Here is a 24,723-nt window from a genome sequence, read left to right as displayed (position 1 = left end):
TGGTTGGTGACCCCCAGACACCTGGATATCCAGCAATTAGTAAGTACAATATAAAGGTGTATACTAAAACATGGTGGTTACCAGGTTGGGCAGTGCCTTTATCACATGTTAGATATAATTTGGTTGGTGACCCCCAGACACCTGGATATCCAGCTATTAGTAAGTACAATATTAAGGTATATACTAAAACATGGTGGTTACCAGTATGGGCCGTGCCTTTATCACATGTTAGATATAATTTAGTTGGTGACCCTCAGACAACTGGATATCCAGCAATTAGTAAGTACAATATAAAGGTGTATACTAAAACATGGTGGCTTCCAGGTTGAGCAGTGCCTTTATCACATGTTAGATATAATTTGGTTGGTGACCCCCAGACACCTGGATATCCAGCAATTAGTAAGAACAATATAAAGGTGTATACTAAAACATGGTGGCTTCCAGGTTGGGCCGTGCCTTTATCACATGTTAGATATAATTTGGTTGGTGACCCCCAGACACCTGGATATCCAGCAATTAGTAAGTACAATATAAAGGTGTATACTAAAACAAGGTGGTTACCAGGTTGGGCCGTGCCTTTATCACATGTTAGATATAATTTAGTTGGTGACCCTCAGACAACTGGATATCCAGCAATTAGTAAGTACAATATAAAGGTGTATACTAAAACATGGTGGCTTCCAGGTTGAGCAGTGCCTTTATCACATGTTAGATATAATTTGGTTGGTGACCCCCAGACACCTGGATATCCAGCAATTAGTAAGAACAATATAAAGGTGTATACTAAAACATGGTGGCTTCCAGGTTGGGCCGTGCCTTTATCACATGTTAGATATAATTTGGTTGGTGACCCCCAGACACCTGGATATCCAGCAATTAGTAAGTACAATATAAAGGTGTATACTAAAACAAGGTGGTTACCAGGTTGGGCCGTGCCTTTATCACATGTTAGATATAATTTGGTTGGTGACCCTCAGACACCTGGATATCCAGCTATTAGTAAGTACAATATAAAGGTGTATACTAAAACAAGGTGGTTACCAGGTTGGGCCGTGCCTTTATCACATGTTAGATATAATTTCGTTTTGACCCCCAGACACCTGGATATCCAGCAATTAGTAAGTACAATATAAAGGTGTATACTAAAACATGGTGGCTTCCAGGTTGGGCAGTGCCTTTATCACATGTTAGATATAATTTCGTTTTGACCCCCAGACACCTGGATATCCAGCAATTAGTAAGGACAATATAAAGGTGTATACTAAAACATGGTGGTTACCAGGTTGGGCCGTGCCTTTATCACATGTTAGATATAATTTGGTTGGTGACCCTCAGACACCTGGATATCCAGCTATTAGTAAGTACAATATAAAGGTGTATACTAAAACAAGGTGGTTACCAGGTTGGGCCGTGCCTTTATCACATGTTAGATATAATTTGGCTGGTGACCCTCAGACACCTGGATATCCAGCTATAAGTAATTACAATATTAAGGTATATACTAAAACATGGTGGTTACCAGGTTGGGCCGTGCCTTTATCACATGTTAGATATAATTTGGTTGGGGATCCCCAGACACCTGGATATCCAGCTATTAGTAAGTACAATATAAAGGTGTATACTAAAACATGGTGGTTACCAGGTTGGGCCGTGCCTTTATCATATGTTAGATATAATTTGGTTGGGGATCCCCAGACACCTGGATATCCAGCTATTAGTAAGTATAGTATCAGGGTTTGTGCTCAAACATGGTTTACATTCGTTAAGGTGGTAATGTGTTTGCCTCAAGTGCAAAAAGTCATGTGTTCCAAAACCAAAGACTTAAATTGATATTTGCTGCTTATCTGCAATGCAAGTTGCATTAAGGAGTAAGAGCAATGACTGTTTGGCTCTGAGTCAGAATTACTGAATAGTGTGTCAGGGTAGGATGGCATTTCTTCCTGCAGACAGTTACCTTGTGAAATAGAATGTTAAAAATCTGGCTCACCTTGTGAGTTTAGTACAAAGGAGGCTTCATATTCATATCACACTAACATGTTTCTGTCCTGAATATACCTTTAATTTGCCACTGGATGTTGAACAGCCATCCATCCATTTTCTGCACTAACTTACTGTAAGGGCTATTCCATTAAAATGTATGTGGAATGGTAGGAAGGGAAGTTTAATTATTGAATGTGGGTCATGGGTCTTTTATCAGTATGCGTCTATTACCATTATGCAAAATTATCTAAAAAATGGTTCTTGGTTGTAGGGATATTTTGAAAGTCCCTTCCTACCCTCCCACATACATTTTAATGGAATAGCCATAAATAATATATATTTTTTATTAAAAATTCTCAGTTTATGAATTGTTCAATTTGAGTTGTAACAATTTCTGCTTAAATATTCTCTCAAAACCTCAATAATTATTTTTTGTCCTTTCAGATGGTGCACCACATACCTTATCAGAGAATGCAAACTATCCTAAAATTCCAGTTCAACCAATTGGGTATGATGATGCTAGATATCTTATGAGGTAATTATACTTAAATACTATCCAACTGTGTTCCCTTCTTATTTCTGATTCATTAATGTGTTTTTTTATGTTTTTTTTTGTGAACCTTAAATTACATTATATTTTTTTGCAAAGAAGAAGGCTGGTTAGGATATAAAATGACCTCTTTTTCTAGTTTAACTCTCGACTTCGGATGAAAAGGCCATGACATAAAACTATGACTAGTTATTTTTTAGGAATAGTTTTTTTTTTAATTTACATATTGGTGTTCTTTTCATGAGGTCAAAATTAGCATAAATTTCAAGTTTCCACCAAATCCCAAGAAAACTAGTCTATATCTATTAGTGAGTGAACAAAAGGACTTGATCAGAAAAGCTAATAAAAGTCTTAATATTTCACTTTCTCACATGTTTATTCATCCACTCGAAACATTTCCGTCTAGAAAAATTAAGTCTATTGGGGGCAAATTAAAGCCCTCATCACACCTCTTTCACACAGTTTTCAAATTTACCGCTAGTCTTTTTTCAGCAACATATTATAACATTCTTGTGTAATCAGCTCTTTAAATTTTCTAAATATTCACAACATATTAAAATTTGCTCTCATAGATTTGCAAAATTGATTGTTCTGTTGTTTATATGCCCCTGCCTTAGCGTAAGGAGCATTAAGTTTTACCCTTGTCTGTCCGTACATCCAAAAATTTGTTTCCATTCTCTACCTTTAATTTGCCTCAACCAAATGTTATGAAACTTATTTACAATGCTCATTACCACATAACACAGATCAAGTTTGAATTTTGGTGGCATCACTTTTACCGGTCTAGAATTATGCCCCTTTACAAATGGAAAAACTGCTGAATTTTTGGTTTCTGTTCTCTAATTTTAATTTGCCTCAACCATATGTTATGAAACTTATACACAATGCTTATTACCACAAAACTCAGACCAAGTACGAATTTGGGTAGTGTCAATCTTACCATTTTTGAGTTATGTCCCTTTATTACGTTATATGCAAGCGGGGGCATCATCTGTGTCCCATGGACACATTCCCCATTTATTTTTTTTTAAATTGATAGAAAAATTGTACAAACAATCCATTAGTTTCATGTACCCTGATGTTTTTGTTATTGCTATATTGATAATTGTTTTGCCTAAAACTTTAGAATTAGGGAGCTGCAATTTGATTTTTAAGGGGAGGGGCTAGGATGAAAAATTTTGTCCTGCATTTTTTTTTTAGTTGTAATCTCTGTCCTGCCTTTTTTTTTTTTTAATTTATCCTGACTTTTTTTTTACATAAATTGTCATCCTACCTTTTTTTTTACTCAAAACTCCTGTCCTGCCTATTTTTTTTCAAATTTCATCCTAGCCCCCCCCCCATAAAAATCAAATGGTAGCTCCCTTAGATACTGTGGATTTAATATCATTGGTGGAATACCAATTTTCCTGGATTAAGTGGGTATAGGTGAAGCACCAATTTGAGTGTTCAACAAAATACACATTTTCTTTAGAGTCTGGCAAAACCATGAAATTTAATATCAGTGAAAATACAATTTTTCCTCAACCCACGAAAGATTGGTACCCACAAAAATAAATGAATTCATAGTAAATGAGAAAAAAAAAAGAGCTCAATCAAAGTCATCTAAAATATGTAATAATTTGTATTTCAGTCAGTTAGGGGGACAAACAGCACCAGATGACTGGCGTGGCTGCTTGAATGTCTCGTATAAAACAGGACCTGGTTTTAGTGATGATAGGTATTTATTATTAGAATAAGAAATATACAATTTGATGTCACCTATGTCTGATGAAAGTTGAAGACAGCAAGACCTGGGTTTTACTTTTCATAGCAATGTGAATAAATACTGTATTTGGTCATGTATAGTATGCATTTATGTATATATGTACCAACTATATATCTTGAGTAAAAAAGTGTGTATTATACATGTCCAAATACAGTAATAAAGACTAAGAGTTTTAAAAAAGACATCATTAAAATTGAAAATGGAAACAGGGAATGAGTCAAAGAGACAACAACCCGACCATAGAGCATAAAACAGCCAATACATGTTCTAGACAGTTGTTTGCTTCCTTAATGTTTCTTTCAGTTATTCCTATTTATATGCAATTTCTCAAAAAGGTTTATATCAGTCATGTCTTTGACAATTTGAAAATTACTGCCAATCTACAATTTTTACAGGAATTGTGTCCCTTTGAAATGTAATTTATATTCAAAATTTGCTTGAGTTGTAAGCTTTATGAAAGAAGTCGGAAATGAGCTTCCTTTTCATATCGATATGATTTAAGAATCAAAATACAAATGAGAAAACTATGTTTTTATTTTACACTAAAAATGATTTATACTTAGAATTACATTGAGAATAATTCTTTGTTAGATATTGATTAAGCTAAAACTGTTTCCTGGTTAACTCATAATCTTTGATAATATTTTTATATTGACAGCTTACAGTTAGAGTTAGATGTAAATAATGTGATAGAACGAAGAAATATTTCCAATGTTATTGCTGTTATAGATGGAAAATATGAAAAAGGTAATCATTCTGACAGTTTGGGTGATATGTAGGCGTTCCAAATAAATGTTCAAAATTTCTGAAAGGAATAGCTCAATGGTGTTTACAAATATCTACCTGCATCAAAAAGATACAGAAAGACACTTCAAAAAATATTATTTTCTTCCTTTATGCAGATTTTAAAAGCTTCATTTTTTTTTATATTTCTATTGGTTACCTGTTACAAAGAGTAAAAAACAACCATAGTAGTAAAAAATGCACAATTTAAAAATGTTCTATGTATTCCAGGGCTCTGTGTCATAAATATTTATCCAATACTCAGAGTACAAAATTTGTGCTCGAAACACCAAATACAACCTTTTGATTGGTTGAATTTTTAGTCTGGGTAGGATAATCGTACTCCAAAGTTTTATGACTGCAAGGCCAGGTCTAACAAACTTTTGTGCTGTAAAATGGATTGTATTCCATTTCAACAACTGTTCCTGAAAGTAAAAATGTTGAAAATGTGTGTTATTTACTCACTGGTTCAGTTTATATGGCACAGCTCCAAATTGAATTTTTTCATTTTAGATAATATTGCTTATGTCTAATTATGAGTTATTAGAGTTAAATTTTACCTTGCAGATAAATTTGTAATAATTGGTGCTCATACAGATTCATGGACCAAAGGTGGTGTAGATCATGCAACAGGGTATAGTGTGATCTGGGAATTAGCCAGAGGGTTCAGTGCTCTTGTTAGAGATGGTAATGCAGTACTTTGATATTTTCAACATGTTGGGTCAATTGTTGAGAGTTTTGTGAGGGCTATTCCATTAAAATGTATGTGGGAGGGTAGAAAGGGAAGTTTAATTATTGAATGTGGGTCATGAGTCTTTTTTCAGTATGCGTCTATTACCATTATGCAAAATTATCTAAAAAATGGTTCTTGGTTGTACGGATATTTTGAAAGTCCCTTCCTACCCTCCCACATACATTTTAATGGAATAGCCCTGATATATTGCTTTCTATATGTAACAGTTAAGTTTCTAAGATTTAAAATGGTTGTACCCCCTCTTACAAAGGCTCATCCATCCATCTCAAAGATTCTTTTCAAAATTGCAAAATAAATTTAAAGTTTCTTTTGCAATGTTCACACTACAGCCAAGAATCTTGTAAACTAGAATTTGTCTAACAGACTACTGTGGATTCAATTAGTGTTAACCAACTAATTTTCATGATTTGAAAAGAACACAAATAAAAAATGTCACAAATTTGTAAACTTGGACCTCTCCTTATATAGATAAATCAAGAAAATTAGAAAAAAGCAGAAACAAATCACTGTGAAGATAGTTATAAAGAGCTAAACAGGAAATAAAGTATCTGTGAAAATAAGTTGGTTTACAGTATTTCTTGGATGCATAATTGCATGGATTAAGAAAAATTTGCATTTTCTTTGATACTTTTTTTTCTGAGTATTATATGTAATATTTGCCACTGGAAGTTAAGCAAACATCAATAAATCAATCTTGGAAAATTTATTTTGTTTTGATGAACTTTGCATGCAAGCCTATAGGTAACTTGTATTTTGTTGAATAATTTATTAGATTCATTGTTTGCCTATACTTATGTAAACTGTATAAATTATTATACCAAAATGTTCATGAATGTAAATTAATTTGTTTGGAAAGTTAGTCTTTAAATATTTTACTTCTTTTTATAGGTTGGAGGCCAAGAAGAACTATTATGTTAGCTTTATGGGATGCATCTAAATATGGACATATAGGTTCCTTTGAATGGGTTCAGGTAAGTAAGGCTAGTTACAGAATAAGGGTTTCACCAAGAGTTGGTTGCTAGCCTTAGAGTTATTACTTTAAATGTTGTATAATACTGACAATTGGGTTCTCTTGTAACAACCTTCATTCTGTATTAAAAGAACTTCACTCTCAAATACTAGTTTCATGTATGTCACCCCATGATGATGTATGCTTTGAAAACCATGTAAAGGAAATTACTGTTAAAGAATGAAGAATACAAAAACTCATATTAAAGTGCAAAGCTACACGACAAGGCCGCTTCTGAGTTTAATATGTTTCACATGAACAATCAACAAACACTTATGTATATATACTAATATATACTAAAAAATTACAAACAACATAATACCAAAAAGAAAAACAACCCTCCAGTCCTATCAATCTTATGTTATTAGTAATAAAAATTGGGAATAATAAAATAAAAATTTACCAAGAAATTTTAGTACCGATTGCTTTGGCGCTGTCATGCTGTATCACCAAAACCCCTGTTTCGGCGGGAAACCAATGGTATGATAGGTAAGACACTTATACATCATGATAAAAGACATGAGAAAATCATTTCACTCTTATTCACTACGTTCAACCGTATGAAATTATAAGTTTAAGGTTTTGTTTTATAAATGTTCCAAAGGGGGAACAATGATTCACTTTTGTCCTTTATTTCATCGTCCATCCCGTAAAAGTTTGTTGAAGTCACAAAAATATTCCTTCAAATAAATTTAATGAAAATCTAAATCAGGGACAAGAAACTCTGGAAAATAAAACCTTAACAGTTTTGAACCTAGAAATCATGAAATTTAAACTCCAAGAAAATAAATCTCTTTACAATTACTTATTTGCATTAGTTTCCCTTTAATGTTGGGGGAATTAAAAGAGTATTGTAAGTAAACTCCGTTGGAATTTAGATGATTTGCATGAAATTGGATCCTTTATTGTGTTTTTATTCATAAACCAAAAGGAAAGTAGATTTAAACAAATATATTTTTATAGAAAATAAAGACATCAACACCCATTTTATACTGAAATAATAAAGAATTTGTTATGTCTACATGTTTCACTACATGAGTGGCATCATCAGGATATATTTTTGTAAGGTTGCTGCTTATTGATGTATACCCCACAAATTATTCATATGTATTCAATATATTTTACAGGAATACGAGAAGATGTTAGGAAGAGGAGCTGTAGCCTATATAAATCTTGATTCTGTGATAAGAGGTATAATTATATAGATAAGGCAGTATACTATTTCTTATGAAAGAAAAAAATTATGACATGCCATGGCTTATTGGAGACTTTACTACGGAGTAAACCATATTTCTTTTAATTTCATTGATGGCGGCTAGCTCTGGCAACACATAGGGATTGGTTTTGTCGTCATCCTAATCATTGCCCACATTAAAAGTGTACGTGTAACACTTTTTTAATCTGCAACTTCTTCTAAACTATTTGACAGAATTCAGCCAAACTGGCACTGGTTCTTCTTTGGACATGAAGCTATTTATATACTTAAAACAATATATTTAGATTTTGGGGTCTTCCTTACCAAAACAGCGATTGCTTATATTATGTGGAGAAGGCAGGTTACTCCAAACTCCAGTAGTAAGTAAATTACTGAGCAGTGATATATCAAATCAAAAGAAAAGATAATAAAAGAACACAGTTGCAATGTCCTCCGCCTTGCACATATTTTATCTGTTCTGTCCAAGGGCAATAACTCAAATCATTTTTTTTTATTTAAGGAATGACTGTAATATTTTTTCTGTCTATGAAGAAATAACATAAAAAATGGGGTGCACACTGAATAACTTGTTCCTTATAATTTAATTCTTTAAAGCTTTTGTTGGAAAGGAAGTTTAGCACTGATGAGAATTCGAAGAACATTATAGATTTACTTATGATATGAACCTTGGCAATTACAGACATTTTCAAATTTTTTTTTTTCATTTTTGAATTATAAATGCCTCACAAATTTCTTGCACTTTATTATAGGGAACTATTCCTTCCATGCTGAAGCTAATCCATTACTATATAGTATTATAAAGAACTCCACACAAAAAGTGCCTTGTACAGACCCTGATTATTATGATAAATCAGTGTATGATATGTGGTTAGAAAGATTCATGGATCCAGGGAAACCTTCCCAGCCAAAGTAGGTATAATTAGCTTAGTACATCAGAGTTTTGAAGAAAAAAAAACAGTAGTATCTGTCTTCAACAGTTTGATTATTAAGTATTTGATTTAGATTCAAGAACCTTCATGTAAAAAATGAAATAACCCTTTTTTAAATTTTATGCATCCAAAGTACTTTTCTGGATTTACCTTCGTCAGGAACGTCCAAAGCTGAATATTTGAAAGCCAAGGATATATAAGTATTGAAACAGGTTAAAAGCTTAACCCTTTCGCCGACGAATCCCGGTTTTCTGGGATTCACGCTTCAGACAGCTGACGATGAGTCCCGGATTACTGGAATCGGAATACCTCTTATACATTTCCTGCTAAAAAACATTGCAAACACAAGTTATCTTTCTTTGTTTAATACCTGGATGAAAGTGTAAACATGGTGCTTCCGTTTGTTGAAAACCGTGTCAAAATCAGATGAAACTTACGGATTTTACTAGAATTTGAAATTAGGGAACAATTTTTTGAAAGAATATTGAAGAATTGATGCCAGACTAGTATACTTTTTTTTACATAAAATGCCGTTTTCATCTATTGATTGTGGGGATGGGAGGCACTCAAATTATATAATCTTGGGTGGTTGAACTTTCCTTAGAAGTATGCAAGAATAATTAGTAAAATGAAAATTTAATGTTGTGGCTGGTGTGGGTCTAAACAATGTGCCTCCCTTGCCCTCTATGTGTTTAATTCTGCAACATTAATTCAACAAGAACATCAAATTCATGATATACACAATTGTTTTTTCCATGGTTTCATAGATTTTTCCAACGTCAATTTTAAACCACTTTGGCTAGTGCCCTTGTTAGTTTGACACCTGTTCAGGTCTAGTTAATAAGAAAATTAGTAAATAAATTACTTTGCATTAGTAGAGTGGTTATTATTAATTCTAACATGACGTTCTTCAAACGCTTTGAGTACACACCCGTGGTAAAATATGAATATATTGTTTGGGCTGTTCCGATCGTACTCCCGCGTCATATGCTTTTTTATGAATGAGCTACCCGACGTCATAGAACGATGACAGAAGAATATAAGCATTTTCGGGAAAATACACGCTTGTGAAACCGAAAATCATCACAACAAGGAAACGTAAACAAACGATGGAAAAATGTGTTATATAAGCCATTTTTTGTAGACATATAAGACATATAAGTACAATTATCATTTAGATTCATCCAAACCTATCTAAATATGTTATTGTAAATAGTTTAAGCATGTCATTTATTCAGTTTGCTCCGGTCTTTTACATCAATTTAATAGTTCGTTTATTTATGGGAACGGCAAATAAAGCCTTCATCTAGAGCGCTTCGATCCAAAACAATTGCTGTATTTGTCATATTAGAATCGAAATAATTCATGGGGGCTTGAATATATCTTGATTTTACCACGGGTTGTCCCTTTATGCCGATATTTTACCCCTCGCTACAGTATATATTGTCTCAAAATATAAATTTTAATTTGTGCTTGGCTGGAAACAGGATAAGAAATGCAAGGCAATCTACTTGTTTTCAAGTCTTTTACAAATAAATTTTATATTCCAGTATAGATGATGATGGTGTTTGATAACCATTTTAATCAGAATGTTATGTTTTGCAGAATAAATCCATTGAATGGAGACAGTGACCACACACCATTTGAGTATTATCTTGGAGTTCCTTCAGTGTCACCAATGTATACATTTAATTCAAAGGTAGAGTACCTGCATTGAAATAATTATATATTAAAACTTTTACAAAAATCTTTTGAAGCTTTTAGATATTAGCAAAGACAAAATGATGATTTAATCAAAATGCTTGATTCAGAAAAATATATTATGTAGTTAAATAATTTCAGGAAAAAATAATAAGGTTGATGATGATGAACGATGATCAAGAAATAACTAAGATAAAAAAGTAACAGATAGACTAACATGGTATAACCTCTGGAATATGATTGATCATAAATAGTTTTATGGCTTAAATATTTGCCAACCAAAGGGTTGACTTTGTACAGACATGTAGTCTTCTCTTTGACTTTTCCAGAGTAGCAGTAAAACTGTAGCTTAAGTAGGTAGTCTGTTTAGCTGTGTAGTATGTATAAACACACCATCACATCCAATTTGGGACATTTAAATATGATGCCATGTGTAAAGTGGGTGTCCTCTTGTCACAACTCTTTTAGAGGTTAATAGGTGACCTATTTGAATTACAGAATTCCTGCTTCCTACCCAACATAATCTCATTTTCCAGTAACAGTAGAAACTTCCCCCATTACCAACTGTGCATAAGCTACCTCTTGCATTACTTTTTAATTTGTCATTGCCTGACATATGAATGAAAAATCTGCCAATTGATATTAAACAAACAAAAATCCAAAAACTCTTTATTCTTTGATTCACAAAAGTACTTAAGTCAGGAGCCTGTAATTCAGTGGTTGTCGTCTGTTGCTGTGTAACATATTTGTTTTTCGTTCATTATTTTGTACATAAATTAGGCTGTTAGTTATTTCGTTTGAATTGTTTTACATTTGTCATTTCAGGGCCTTTTATAGCTGACTATGTGATATGGGCTTTGCTCATTGTTGAAGGCCATACAGTGACCTATAGTTGTTAATTTTTGTGTCATTTGGTCTCTTGTGGAGAGTTGTTTCATTGGCAATCATACCACATCTTCTTTTTTTTATATTAAGTAAAAACCACTGCACTGTGGCTTTATAGTTGAATGAATTGTCTCTTAAGTCTTGGCATTGACATTACCGATAGATATGTTCTTAAATGTAGGGAAATTAATTGAAACATATTATATTTCAGATTTATCCCCATTTGCCAACATACCCAGCTTTTAGTACATTAGAAGATGATAAAGAATATGTAGAAACATTCCTTGACAAAGATACCAAACTAGAGCAGACGGTCACTAAAATTGTGGCTGATATGGTGTTACTGTTAGCTGATTCAGCAGTGCTTCCATTTGATGTTCAAAATTATGCACAAGTTTTTGACAGAGGAAAGAAATTTTTAAGAGAGAATGAAGCTGTTATTTCATCTGCTAATGTAGATATTAGTATGTATTATATTAAAAATGTGTTCAATTAGTATGTATTATATTACAAATGTGTTCAATTAGTTTGTATTATATTACAAATGTGTTCAATTAGTATATATTACATTACAAATGTGTTCATTCATCAGGTTTTTGTTGCCCTAACCCAAATGGTTAGGATTTGTAATTGCTATTGACCTTATTGCTATTTGGGAATCTGTGGCACTTGACCCGAGAATCCGCAACACTTGAACTTTTGACGTCATACAACAGTCACTTTCCCTTTGTGGCGTCAAACATTTTCTATTGTGACGTCAAAATTTTACGAAAATCTTTGTGATATCCAGTAATGATGGACAAATAGCGATAAGGTGTATTACTTGGTGTCCATCCATCTAACGAGTATCTGTTTGTTGATCATCAGTCTTTAAACTTAAAAAAATCCTCCTGAACCTTATTTAAATTGGGGACAATTTTTTTGTCTTGCCTCAACTAAGTTACAAATATGAGACTTACCCGTGATGCAGTTTTGACAGTGGCCATGTTGTCAACAATTTGTTAAAGTTTGTGATAAGCTCTGTTTAAGAGGAACTACTAATGGTAAATTAACGATACATGTATTTGGTATGCAGTTGAAGGAGCATTGATACATCTCTTGTCCATTGAGATTATTTGACCCCACCCCTCAGTCATGACTTCTAAACTTTTACTTAGTTTAAATGTTAAAGGTCGGTTTGGGGGGAACCAATTTGATAAGTTAATGATATTTGATATGCAGTTGTATTAGGATTAACTTCATTCATTTACATGGAGATTATTTGGCGATGAACCTACAGTCATGGTTTATTGACTTTAAATGTTTTGCATAGTTTTCTAGTTCAAGTATTGCCATTTAATTATCCACATTTACATTTTAGCACTATGCTCTTTTTTTAAATCTATCAGACACATTAGTCAGTAAAGTGCATAAGTAACAGGGGATCAATACAGGGCCCTTGGTGACTTGTTTATAGCTTTAATGTAGATATCTTCTGTTACACCATCAGCATGAATACAAGGGAAAGAATGGAAAAATTGTTGACTTTTTATAAAAAAAAAATTAAAAAAAGGTTGCCAATGGGGTAATAAAAACTCAGAAATTAAAGGAGCACATACATGATAGACAAGAACAAAAGAAAAGGACAAACCAACAGATAAGAAAACACTTCACAGGAAACTCAATTTCTCAAAATTGAGTACTGTAAATTCAGATATTATTGCGTGCATTTTTTATTGCAATTTTGTCATTTAAGACTAAAATTCGATTTTAAATTTTGCGATATTGAGAAAAATTCTGTTTTAATTCATATAAAAAATTTCAAAATGCGAATTCAAATTATTGCGATTATAACCCTGTCGCATTTTTCGCAATAATAAAAACATCGCAATAATTTCTGAATTTACAGTATCAAAATCCCAAGCAAAGTCACGATAAGGAATTTTTTTTTCCAATACATATGTAATTACAACTACATGTAAAAGCACACTGCTTGTTCTTTTATGTGAAATATTTAGAAAAACTTCAGGTATTCCAAATCTACAGATGTGACATTTTAATGAATTTTTTCTTATTTTCCAGATGTATTATATTCAAAGATTGATATATTTATAGAAGCTACAAAGTTATTTGCATTTAATGTAACAAGTATTAACCTTGATTCTTTGAAGTAAGTATAATTTGTGGCATACATAGTTTTCCATTGAAATGATATTAGTTGTAGTTATTTCCTTTGGATGCCATGTTGGAAGTCAACATAACACAAATTCCTTCATAAGTCAACCAAATTCAACCTGTTATACTGACAGCAAGACTTCAGAACAGTTTTTTTTATTAAGTTTCATTTATTCAGGGTTTATAGAATCCATCACTATGATATAGTATGAATCTTTCATCAGACTTTTTGTGCCAAATTTGGTTAGTCAAATTAGAAAATCAACCAGTTTGGCCTGCAATATGGTGGTCAAGGGGAAATAATTCTTCTCAAATAATGTTAATTGAAAACTATTATTATACTGAGGATCATAAATGGGTAATGGGATTTTGCATGCAACTGGAGCATGTGAAACCATGTCTTAATATTATTTGAAAAGAGAATATTATATATTACAGTTTACTTGTATTTACCAATAAGTATTATACTTGTATACAGTATATAAAGAATAAATAAATTTTTGTTATACATATATATGATGGAAAATAAGTCAGATATTGATGTAAATGTATAACTGACCATATAAGAAGCTGAAAAAGTTTAAGAATTTCTAAATTTTCTGTAAAACTGACATTATTTCTACCAGAATTTCTCTTTCATGATACACATTTAGTATTTTACCATTTTTTCCTGCTATAATATCATTCAAAATGTCCTAAAAATTGGTTTTGCCTTTTCTTTGGAAGCATGCATTATTAAGGTGTAAGAGCAAGGGACAGAACTCAAAATAATGTGTCCTGGTAGGGCATACTGTTACCTTGTGAACTAGCACAATATACAGTCTGAATCAACCTGCCAGTCTAGTACAAAGCAGGTTTCATTTTCATATCACATTAACATGTTCTTGTCCTGATAAGCATGTGATATTTGCCACTGGATGTTTAAAACAAATCTATCATCATCATCATTATCATGTAAGTTTTTATTAGTGGAAAAAAATGTGGTGACATATATAAGTATCACATTAATTAGAATTTGAATATATTGATGGCAATATTTATATGAAGCTCTACAAGTTTAAATGACCAGGAATTGTAATGATAATTTATGTACAAAAAAATTTAATCTTATGAATCAAAGAACACAATATAATCATTGATGTATCACTATTTGTATTTGCAGAGAATCAGATTTGTATTTAATTAATGATAAATTGCTGGAACTTCCCAGGATATTTATAAACTACCAAGGTATTCCTGGATACCCACAGTATAGGTAAGTAATAGAACTAAACAGGATATTTATAAACTACAAAGGTATTCCTGGATACCCACAGTATAGGTAAGTAATTGAACTTGCCAGGATATTTATAAACTAACAAGGTATGGAAAATCATCTACCTATGTCTTCTTATTAGCAATGATTGCTTTCTTCAAAGTGGAGATGGATATTGGAACTAGGATCATAACTGAAAGGAACATAGTCCATTGCCAACAAATTAGATCCTTAAATAAAACTCTTTTTAAATGGAATTGTACTTTGTTTAAAAGTATGGTTAAAACGGAAGTATTTTCAAATAAACATGTCATGAAGATGAAATCTTTGTTGAAATTTTGAGTGAACTAAAGTGTTTGAAGGAAGATTACATTAATTTTAAATGTCATCACACAGTGAATATATTGACCCTATACCAGATTAAAACAGTATTGATCTCGTAGATGCATGACCTTTACGAATTCTCACAGAAACCATTAAAAGAACCACAAGTACGACATTTGATTTGGAATTAAATTTATTTTTGTTCATTAAAAAAATCATTATTTGAATTCTTGTGAAAATATTTATGATAAATTGGAGATCTTTTCATCTTGTTCAAAATTCATAGTATAGAGTTTTAAAGTGTTTGTTCAAACCTTAAAAGTTTATTGAATAGCGAATAAAACAGAAGGAAAATACCATAGGAGTTATTAGAAAAAAACCCAACAAAAAACGAAAAATGAATAGGCCAAAGATAAAAATACAAAAGAGAAATATAAGTCTACAAAACTGGAAATGAAACAAAAAGCAACAGGATATCCCTGGATATTCCTTCCCATTCCCCCCCCCCCCCCCCCCCCCCCCCAAAATTAAAATAACAAACTACAATGATAGATGCTCTGTAAGGGTTATCTAAGAATGTTTTCAGCAAAAACTTTGTGATCATATTAAATACCCAATTTCTCTTTTACAGGCATTTATTGTTAGCTCCACATGCTGAGAACCTATGGGACGATCAGATCTTTCCAGGGATTGCTGTCACAATAGATCAGTGTGGGACAAACAAAGACTGTGATCCTCTCAGACATCAAATAGCTTTATTAATAGTCTCTGTACATCAGGCTATAGAAATTATACAGGATGAAATATTCATCCGATATTCATGAAAAGTATGAATTTTGTCGATATTTGAGATTTTCCAACGCTCATCTTATTTAGATCAAACAGATAGTGTGATCCACTCAAAGACATCAAATAGCTTTACTAATAGTCTCTGTACACCAGGCTATAGAAATTATGCAGGATGAAATATTCATCAGATTTTCGTGAAGAGTGTTAACTTTGTCGCTATTTGGGATTCTGAATCAAATCAAGGTCACTTTTCTCTATTGTGTCAGACATTTTTTTCTTGTGATATGAATGTTTTACCGCAAAATTACTGATATTCAGTTATGATTGAAAAATATCGATAAGGGATTGCTATTTTGGATTCTGTGACACTGAGTTATTGATTTCAAACAAAGATTACTTTGCACTGTGGAGTCAAAATTTTCTTTTGTGAAGTTGTCATGGAAATGCCGGTGTACAAATAGCGACGAAGTTTAATGTGTTTTTGTATATGCCAAAAGTAGGACGATTGTTTATTATTTTGATTGGGAGAAATGTACTGTGGATTCAGTGTTTTCGTCGGTACCAATTTTTCGTGAATGTTTGATTTCATGGTTTTACCAAAGTTTACATACAAAACTATAGAAGATTTGTGCTTTGTTTGAACATTTAAATTCGTATTTAACCTAATTTGTTATTTTATGGTGGTACATAACACTACAGGGAGATAACTCTGTAAAAATCAGCCAAACGTTTTAATATTGTTCTATTGTTAAGGAAATATTAAGCTTCTCAATGATCAAAATTAATGTTTGTCAAACTGCTATATATCCGATGAAATTTTTCCGATAAAGTGTGTGGTTCAAGTTTTTTGAAATTTGTATATTTTTGTCAAAGGGTCAAAGTAAATATTTTGTCAAAATTTTATGAAAATTAATATAATAAACGAGCCAAATTGACTTTAGTCAAGGTGTTTGGTACCACCTTAATGGTAGAAATGTAACAGAATGAAAGATTGTTCAAACATACAGAAATGTGATATGTGTCTTATAAGTACACTTATGAAGAAAATATGTGAAAAAGATGGAGAGAATGTCTATAATTCCAGGTAATTTGTAGGTACAGATATCTTGGAAAGCTGGTGAGGATGTTGTTAGATGGATAAAAGCTGTGATCTCTGCAGACACTGTAAAAGGATTTAGATGTTATAATTTTAAGCTGAATTGTATAAATAAACAATTTTTAATGTAAAATATCGATGTAAATTTTACCATACAACATATTTAATTCGTCAAAATCATGTACATATATAATTGTAAATATGGAGAATTATATTAACATATTCATGTTTGATCATTAGTACTTATCATCATAAACATAACTTTCTCTTTTTTTAAACAATATAAGATACTGTAAATTTAGAAATTATTGTGTGTTTTTATTATTGCCATTTTTGAAAATGGACAAAAATGCGAGATTAATTATTGCAATTCCAGGAAAATCTGCATGCAGATATATGTAACAAATTCAGAACGCCAGTTCTAATTATTGCTATACTCGCAATAATTTCTGAATTTACAGTTAGGAGATGTGGTATGATTACCAATGAGACAACTATCCACCAAAGTTCAAAAAACATGGATTTAAACATCCTTAAACATTGACCATATCAACAAATCTAAAGTAACCTATAAAAGGCTTCCACATGACAAAATGTGAAACAGTTTAAAATTAAAAACCAATGGCCTAATTTTATGATAAAAAACAATATATGAAAAAACTAATATGACACAACAACCTACGACAACCACTGTATTTTATATGTGGCAGGGTTAACCATCTTTGTGAGAGCTCAGCCCTTCCCTTACCAAGGATAGTGATGTACATTTTGGAACAGCACAACATAAGAACAAACTGTAAAAATCAGTTGGAAAGGTCTTTACTCGTCAGATTTGCATAAAGCACAAAATCAAGTATCATAAAAGCAATGCATTGCACAAATGACAAACAAGAAAGATGTGTCTGCTTTATTGAAATAATAAAAAAACGAACTGAATTTTTTGGCAGGAAAGTAATGTGTTCTTATCTTTTGTTAAGAGAATCTATTTAGATTTTTCAGTTACAAAATGAATATTGCGAAAGTTTTATGCGATATGCATGTAAGTGGTGTGCTACTTTTTCCATTAACAAAAAAGTGTTTCTTGCTAAAACTGTAACAAATTACTTGCTGTCTTTCACCTTACCAATTTAGATAATGAATAATGACAAAACATGCATTTAATTCTTATATTCATAGTTAAAAAATAAGAAGAGTTTCTTTACAAGTTAAATTTACTTGTTCTTAACATTGTATTGATATGTAGCACATGCTTCAAGTGGTAACTTGTTTTTTTTTTACAAAAAGATGTAATTTAAAATACAAGGGAGACAAGCGAAAACCATATGTCTTATAAAAACAATCAGCATAATGATAACAAACAATAAAAACACAAACAGTGGACAAACATAACACACAAAGCATATGATAGAGTGGAAGAAGTCATTTGCTCTTTGATGGTTAGCCTTTTTATATATGAGAGTTTGTAAGAGCACAAAAAGACAAATCTTTGAAGTAGTAGTGGTCTCAGATGTATATTAAAAATCTGATTTATGTGGCTTATAATTTTGAATGTCAGACATGCATCCCGTCCACACAAGACATCGGTGGGGCTTGAATTAGATAAAGATGACATGAGTTACCAAGGTGCAAATCTCGTAACTTGATCAGAAAGAAAATAAGGGTAACCAACAAATACTGAGGAAATTGCATGAACTCCAAAAGGAGCAACAGGGTAATTGTATCCTGTTTTGTATGTATTCTCCGCCATTCAAATTCACATTCAGTTAAAAATTTTACAATTAAGACGACTTTATCCAATATCTAAAGACCTACACACATGTAAGACTGCGAAAATATATAGCTAGTGAGTTGAGACATGGACACATCATATCGGTCAACCAATTCGTGATGGTGACCTTAAACCCTAAATAGTCTCGATTTCAGATGTATTTTCTTAAAACCCTATTGGAGCAGTTTATGTGTAAGGACCATACTCCTGTTAATGAAGTGTATATAATGTGCACATGCATGAGCGTAATGTATTAACTAAAATATATAACGCCATAGGATGGAACAAAGAGTATGTAACTGCTACGAAATGGAAAGTTGAAATAATAAGATTTGTCATAGATTCTAGTTTGAAGTTGCCCATCTATGTCAATATCAAGGAAAAGATCAAGATATGCTTTTCATCGGTCTCACTATTTAGCGACAAGAAGTAAAATTTACAATATTAAGACAAATAAAGCGACAAGAATGTTTATATTCTATTTAAAAAAATATATTTATAGAACAAAGTCAATTAATCATAGTTGATTCTTTGTTGTTTTATAAAGTTTCAAATTTTGTAGCTATTTAAACTAAGGCTCCTTGTTGAAGGCCGTACTTTGACCTATAATTGTTTACTTTTTGTCTCGCCTTGACGGAGTCAAAAAGCAAGACATAGGTATGCTGTTTCAGGTGTCGGCAGCCACATCAACAATATATCAGTTTGTGATTAGCTCATGGTGAACCACTAGTTGTAGGTCAATGATATTTGGTATGCAGTTGTATTAGCATTGGCACATCTCATTACCATGGAGATTATTTGGCCCCGCCCCCTCAGTCAAGGTCTATTGACTTTGAAACTTTTCATAGTTTACATGTATTAGTTTGTGATTAGGTCAATTTATGGGGAACCACTAGTGGTAGGTCAATGATATTTGGTATGCAGTTGTATAAGCATTGGCATATCTCATTACCATGGAGATTATTTGGCCACGCCCCCTCAGTCAAGGTCTATTGACTTTGAAACTTTTCATAGTTTACATGTATTAGTTTGTGATTAAGTCAATTTATGGGGAACCATTAGTGGTAGGTCAATGTTAATTGGTGTTCAGTTGTATAAGCATTGGCATATCTCATTACCATGGAGATTATTTGGCCACCCCTGATCATGGTTCATTGACTTTGAAACTTTTACATAGTTTACAAGTTAATGTTTGTGTTTAGGTTTGTTTAAAGGGAACGACTTATAATAAGTCAATGGTATTTGGTATGCAGTTGTATTAGCATTGGCACATCTCATTCCATGGAGATTGTTTAGCCATGTACCTTCAGTCATGGTTCATCGACTTTGAATTTTTACATAACTTACATGTTAAACGGTGTTGCTATTTTATAATTTCAACATTTGCATTATCAAAATTACAAAAAGTCGACACATATCTCTGTGATAACAGTTTATTATACATTGTGACTTAAATGGATAGTTGTCTCATTGGCACTCATACCACATCTTATTTATATATAAGCACTGATTTTCTGGTAATAATATAGGTTTTTTTCTCGCCTGCAAGACATGGGTATTACTACATGTATCTGGCGGTAAGGGCGATGTGAACTATTTGTATATTTGTATAAAGCTTTATATTTCGGAAAGTAAAGACCTGGATGCTTCATTATTTTATGCAGATACCTTTTGTTACGAAGTTTCGGTCTGTCATATGTCTATTTTTCATTTTCATGGTGACAGGGACTGCTTAAAAAGAAAAAGTTTTTTTATCATGTGAATTTCTCACTTATTATCAGTAGTAGGATATCTATATTTAGTATATCAGTTCCTTGCAACGCCTACATATCAGTCAGACAGGGTTCAATGGACCTCGACCTCATTTCATGGATCAGTGATGAAGGTTAAAGTTACGTGATTAGGTCTGTTTTTCAGATACTTTAAGCAGTAGGTCAACTATATTGTAAAGGGTACATGTCAGTCTGGCAGGTTTCACCTTACCTTGACCTTTTTTTCATGGTTCATTGCTCAATGTTAAGTTTTTGTGTTTTGGTCTGTTTTTCAAGTACTATAAGCAATAGGTCAACTATATATAGTGTATAAAATGAATGTAAGGTGTACATGTTGGTCTACATATAAGCTAGCCGTTATCATCTGACCTTGACCTCATGTTCATGGTTCATTGGTCATTGTTCGGTTTTTGTGTTTTGGTCAGTTTTTCAAAGTCGGTAAAATAGCATATTTCTACAGAAATTGTTATATTGCCGGTGCAGGCAATATAGTGAATATGCTATTTTGCCAGTTCTTTGTAAAGGGTGAATTTTAATATTTACTTTTGAAAAGTACTACGAAAATGTGACAACATAAAAGAATCAAATTAATACTCATAGAGGGAAGCAGGACAACTCGCCCCACTTTTAAAAAAACCACCCCAAATTGGTTTACCAACTCGCCCCACTTTTTAAAAAATCGCCCCATTTGTGAAAAGGGTTAAATCCCGTTAATTTTTCTCCTGCCAACTCGCCCCACTTAATGAAAAAATGGTAAAATCTAGATGAATATATAATTTTCAGGTCTGCCAACTCGCCCCACTTAAATGAATTTAATATTCCTCATAGAGTTACATAAGATAACAGTAACAATATGTGAGATACATGTTATTGTTTAAAAACATTTATGAGTCAAAGTGAAAATAAGAAATTTGTAAAAAGAGATAAAAAATCAAAATATTGAGCATCCATTTGGAACAATGCAATCATATCAAAACATGTAGTTGAAACTACTCTTAAAATCAGTCACAGTCTAATGCTACAGGTATGCATAAGAATAAAATTTCAGAACATTTAACTGTATGTTGTAAAAAAAATAAACTAGTTAAAAATCTCATTGCATATAAATTTCATAAAACATTATACAATCTGACAAAATCAAATAGCTTCGAAAACAAAATTGTTTAAATCAAATTTGTTTTTTGAAATAATTTGAATTGCATATCTTTAAACAAAAAATTGTTTTGCTGGCAAAATTGGCTTCTGATTACTTACAGCTGGCAAAATAGCATATTTTCTGTTCTGCCAGTGCAGGCAAAATAGCCACTGCCATTGAATTAAGTGATCATATTCAACCATGAAATAATAAAAATCACTTTATGACATGTATATTAAAAAAAAACATTTAATGCATTTTTATGCCCCTGCTGCTAGGCAAAGGATGCATGAAGTGTTACCCTTGTCCATCCATACATCCATACATACATCCCAAAATTCGTTAGTTTCTATTCTTTAACGTTTTGCCTCAACCAAATGGTATGAAACTTATACACAATGCTCATTACGATAAACACAGATGAAATTCGAATTTTATATGCAAACAGGGCATCATCTGTGTCCGATGGACACATTTTCTATTTATTTTCTATTTATTTATTTGAAATAAGTGATTGTTATATTTCTTAACGCTATAATTGTCTTCTTGTCGCTAAATAAGTTTTATTGTCGCCAAATTAGTCTTCTTGTCGCTAAAAAAGTCTTTTTGTCACTTAAGTAGTATTATTGTCGCCAAATTAATATTCTTGTTGCTAAATTAGTCTTCGTGTCGCTAAACAAGTCTCTTGTCGCTAAATTAGTCTTCTTGTCGCCAAATTAGTCTTCTTGTCGCTTAATAAGTCTTCCAGTCGCTAAATTAGTCTTCTTGTCGCTGAATTAGTCTTCTTGTCGCTAAAATAGTCTGCTTGTCGCTGAATTAGTCTCCTTGTCGCTAAATTAGTCTTCTTGTCGCTAAATAAGTCGTATTGTCGCTAAATTAGTATCCTTGTTGCCAAATTATTCTTCTTGTCGCTAAATAAGTCTTCTTGTAGTTAAATTATAAAATTGAGAATGGAAATGGGGAATGTGTCAAAGAGACAACAACCCGACCATAGAACAGACAACAGCAGAAGGTCACCAACAGGTCTTCAATGCAGCGAGAAATTCCCGCACCCGGAGGCGTCCTTCAGCTGGCCCCTAAACAATTATATATATACTAGTTCAGTGATAATGAACGCCATACTAAACTCCAAATTGTACACAAGAAACTAAAATTAAAAATAATACAAGACTAACAAAGGCTAGAGGCTCCTGACTTGGGACAGGCGCAAAAATGCGGCGGGGTTAAACATGTTTATGAGATCTCAACCCTCCCCCTATACCTCTAGCCAATGTAGAAAAGTAAACGCATAACAATACGCACATTAAAATTCAGTTCAAGAGAAGTCCGAGTCTGATGTCAGAAGATGTAACCAAAGAAAATAAACAAAATGACAATAATACATAAATAACAACAGACTACTAGCAGATAACTGACATGCCAGCTCCAGACTTCAATTAAACTGATTGAAAGATTATGTCTTCATCATATGAATATCAGGCACAATCCTTCCCGTTAGGGGTTTAGTATCATAACATATATGAGAAGAACATAACCCGTGTCATGCCAACAACTGTTTTTTTAATAAATGTGTTTAGTGCCGATGCAAAGACCCTATAAGTGAATCAATATTAACGCCAAAATATGCAATCTTTAATGACCTGACAACAGTATCGTAACTATATCCCTTCTTAATAAGTCTATTTAAAGGTTTTGTTAGCTTCAGAGGTGAATACTGACATTTTTGTGCTTTATAAAGAATATTTCCATAAAAAATTGGATGTGAAATACCTGAACGTATAAGAAGTCTGCATGTTGAGCTATATTTACGAATGATGTCCTTATACCGATGATAAAATTTAGTAAATGATTTGACTAGTTTGTGATATCGAAAACCCTGGTGTAATAATTTTTCAGTAATACATAAATTTCTCTCGTTAAAATCGAAAACATTGTTACATACACGAGCGAATCGTACAAGTTGAGATATATAAACACCGTAAGATGGTGACAAGGGAACGTCACCATCTAAAAATGGATAATTAACGATAGGAAATGAAAAATCATCTCTTTTATCATATATTTTAGTATTAAGCTTTCCATTAATGATATAGATATCAAGATCGAGGAAAGGGCAGTGGTCATTGTTAGTATTAGCTTTATTTAAAGTAAGTTCAACAGGATACATTTCTTTAGTATACATACTGAAGTCGTCATTATTGAGAGCCAAAATATCATCCAAATATCTAAAAGTATTATTAAATTTGTGTATCAGATGTTGTTTCGATGGGTCCTTGCTGATTTTTGTCATAAATTGTAACTCATAGCAATACAAAAAAAGGTCCGCAATAAGTGGTGCACAGTTAGTCCCCATTGGAATTCCGATAACCTGACGATATACGGAATCTCCAAAGCGAACAAAAATGTTATCTAGTAAAAATTCAAGGGCATATATAGTATCAAAGCATGTCCAATTGACATAGTTTTTTTGTTTATTGCTACTAAAAAATGACCTAAAAGAGTTTGAACATATATATTCACATTCTGACTTTTTAAATGCCCATTTAATTAGGTGTGTGATTTTTTTCTTAATGAGAATGTGAGGCAATGTGGTATATAGGGTAGAAAAATCAAAACTTTGAACAGATTCAAAATCACCAATATATGCATATAATTTATCAAGTACTTCCAACGAGTTCTTGACACTCCAAAAGTAATTAATTCCACTATTTTCGAAGGCCTTATTTTAACAATTTATTATCAGGTTTTTGATTGTACCAAGTGTACTGGTAAGAAGAATAGACAATTTAGTAGTTGAACAATGGCTTAAAGACGAAATGAATCTATATTTGTAAGGTGTTTTGTGTAGCTTCGGAAGC

At 32.3% G+C, this 24,723-nt stretch overlaps 1 protein-coding gene across 5 annotated transcripts in view; it reads left to right on the top strand.

Annotated features, from left to right (window-relative positions):
* LOC127736409 (N-acetylated-alpha-linked acidic dipeptidase 2-like) overlaps positions 1-16,485 on the top strand; it is a 90,186-nt gene extending 73,701 nt beyond the window's left edge. For 4 of the 5 annotated variants that reach the window (XM_052246949.1, XM_052246947.1, XM_052246946.1 and 1 more), the window contains 12 exons: positions 2,425-2,515; positions 4,161-4,247; positions 4,954-5,042; positions 5,646-5,765; positions 6,721-6,803; positions 7,969-8,032; positions 8,807-8,966; positions 10,592-10,685; positions 11,784-12,036; positions 13,634-13,721; positions 14,889-14,981; positions 15,937-16,485. In XM_052246949.1, coding sequence (XP_052102909.1) covers positions 2,425-2,515; positions 4,161-4,247; positions 4,954-5,042; positions 5,646-5,765; positions 6,721-6,803; positions 7,969-8,032; positions 8,807-8,966; positions 10,592-10,685; positions 11,784-12,036; positions 13,634-13,721; positions 14,889-14,981; positions 15,937-16,129 — 1,415 coding nt within the window. In that variant the 3' untranslated portion in view covers positions 16,130-16,485. Of the gene's footprint in view, positions 1-1,522; positions 1,598-2,424; positions 2,516-4,160; positions 4,248-4,953; positions 5,043-5,645; positions 5,766-6,720; positions 6,804-7,968; positions 8,033-8,806; positions 8,967-10,591; positions 10,686-11,783; positions 12,037-13,633; positions 13,722-14,888; positions 14,982-15,936 lie in introns of all 5 variants that reach the window. The other variant, XM_052246948.1, reaches the window with a different exon arrangement.
* Positions 16,486-24,723: the final 8,238 nt, after the last annotated feature.

The sequence above is a fragment of the Mytilus californianus genome, unplaced genomic scaffold (assembly GCF_021869535.1).
Source record: "Mytilus californianus isolate M0D057914Y unplaced genomic scaffold, xbMytCali1.0.p SCAF_30, whole genome shotgun sequence".
NCBI lineage: Eukaryota > Metazoa > Mollusca > Bivalvia > Mytilida > Mytilidae > Mytilus > Mytilus californianus.
The sequence above is the reverse complement of the archived record's forward strand: the minus strand, read 5'-3'. Positions and strand labels throughout refer to the sequence as shown.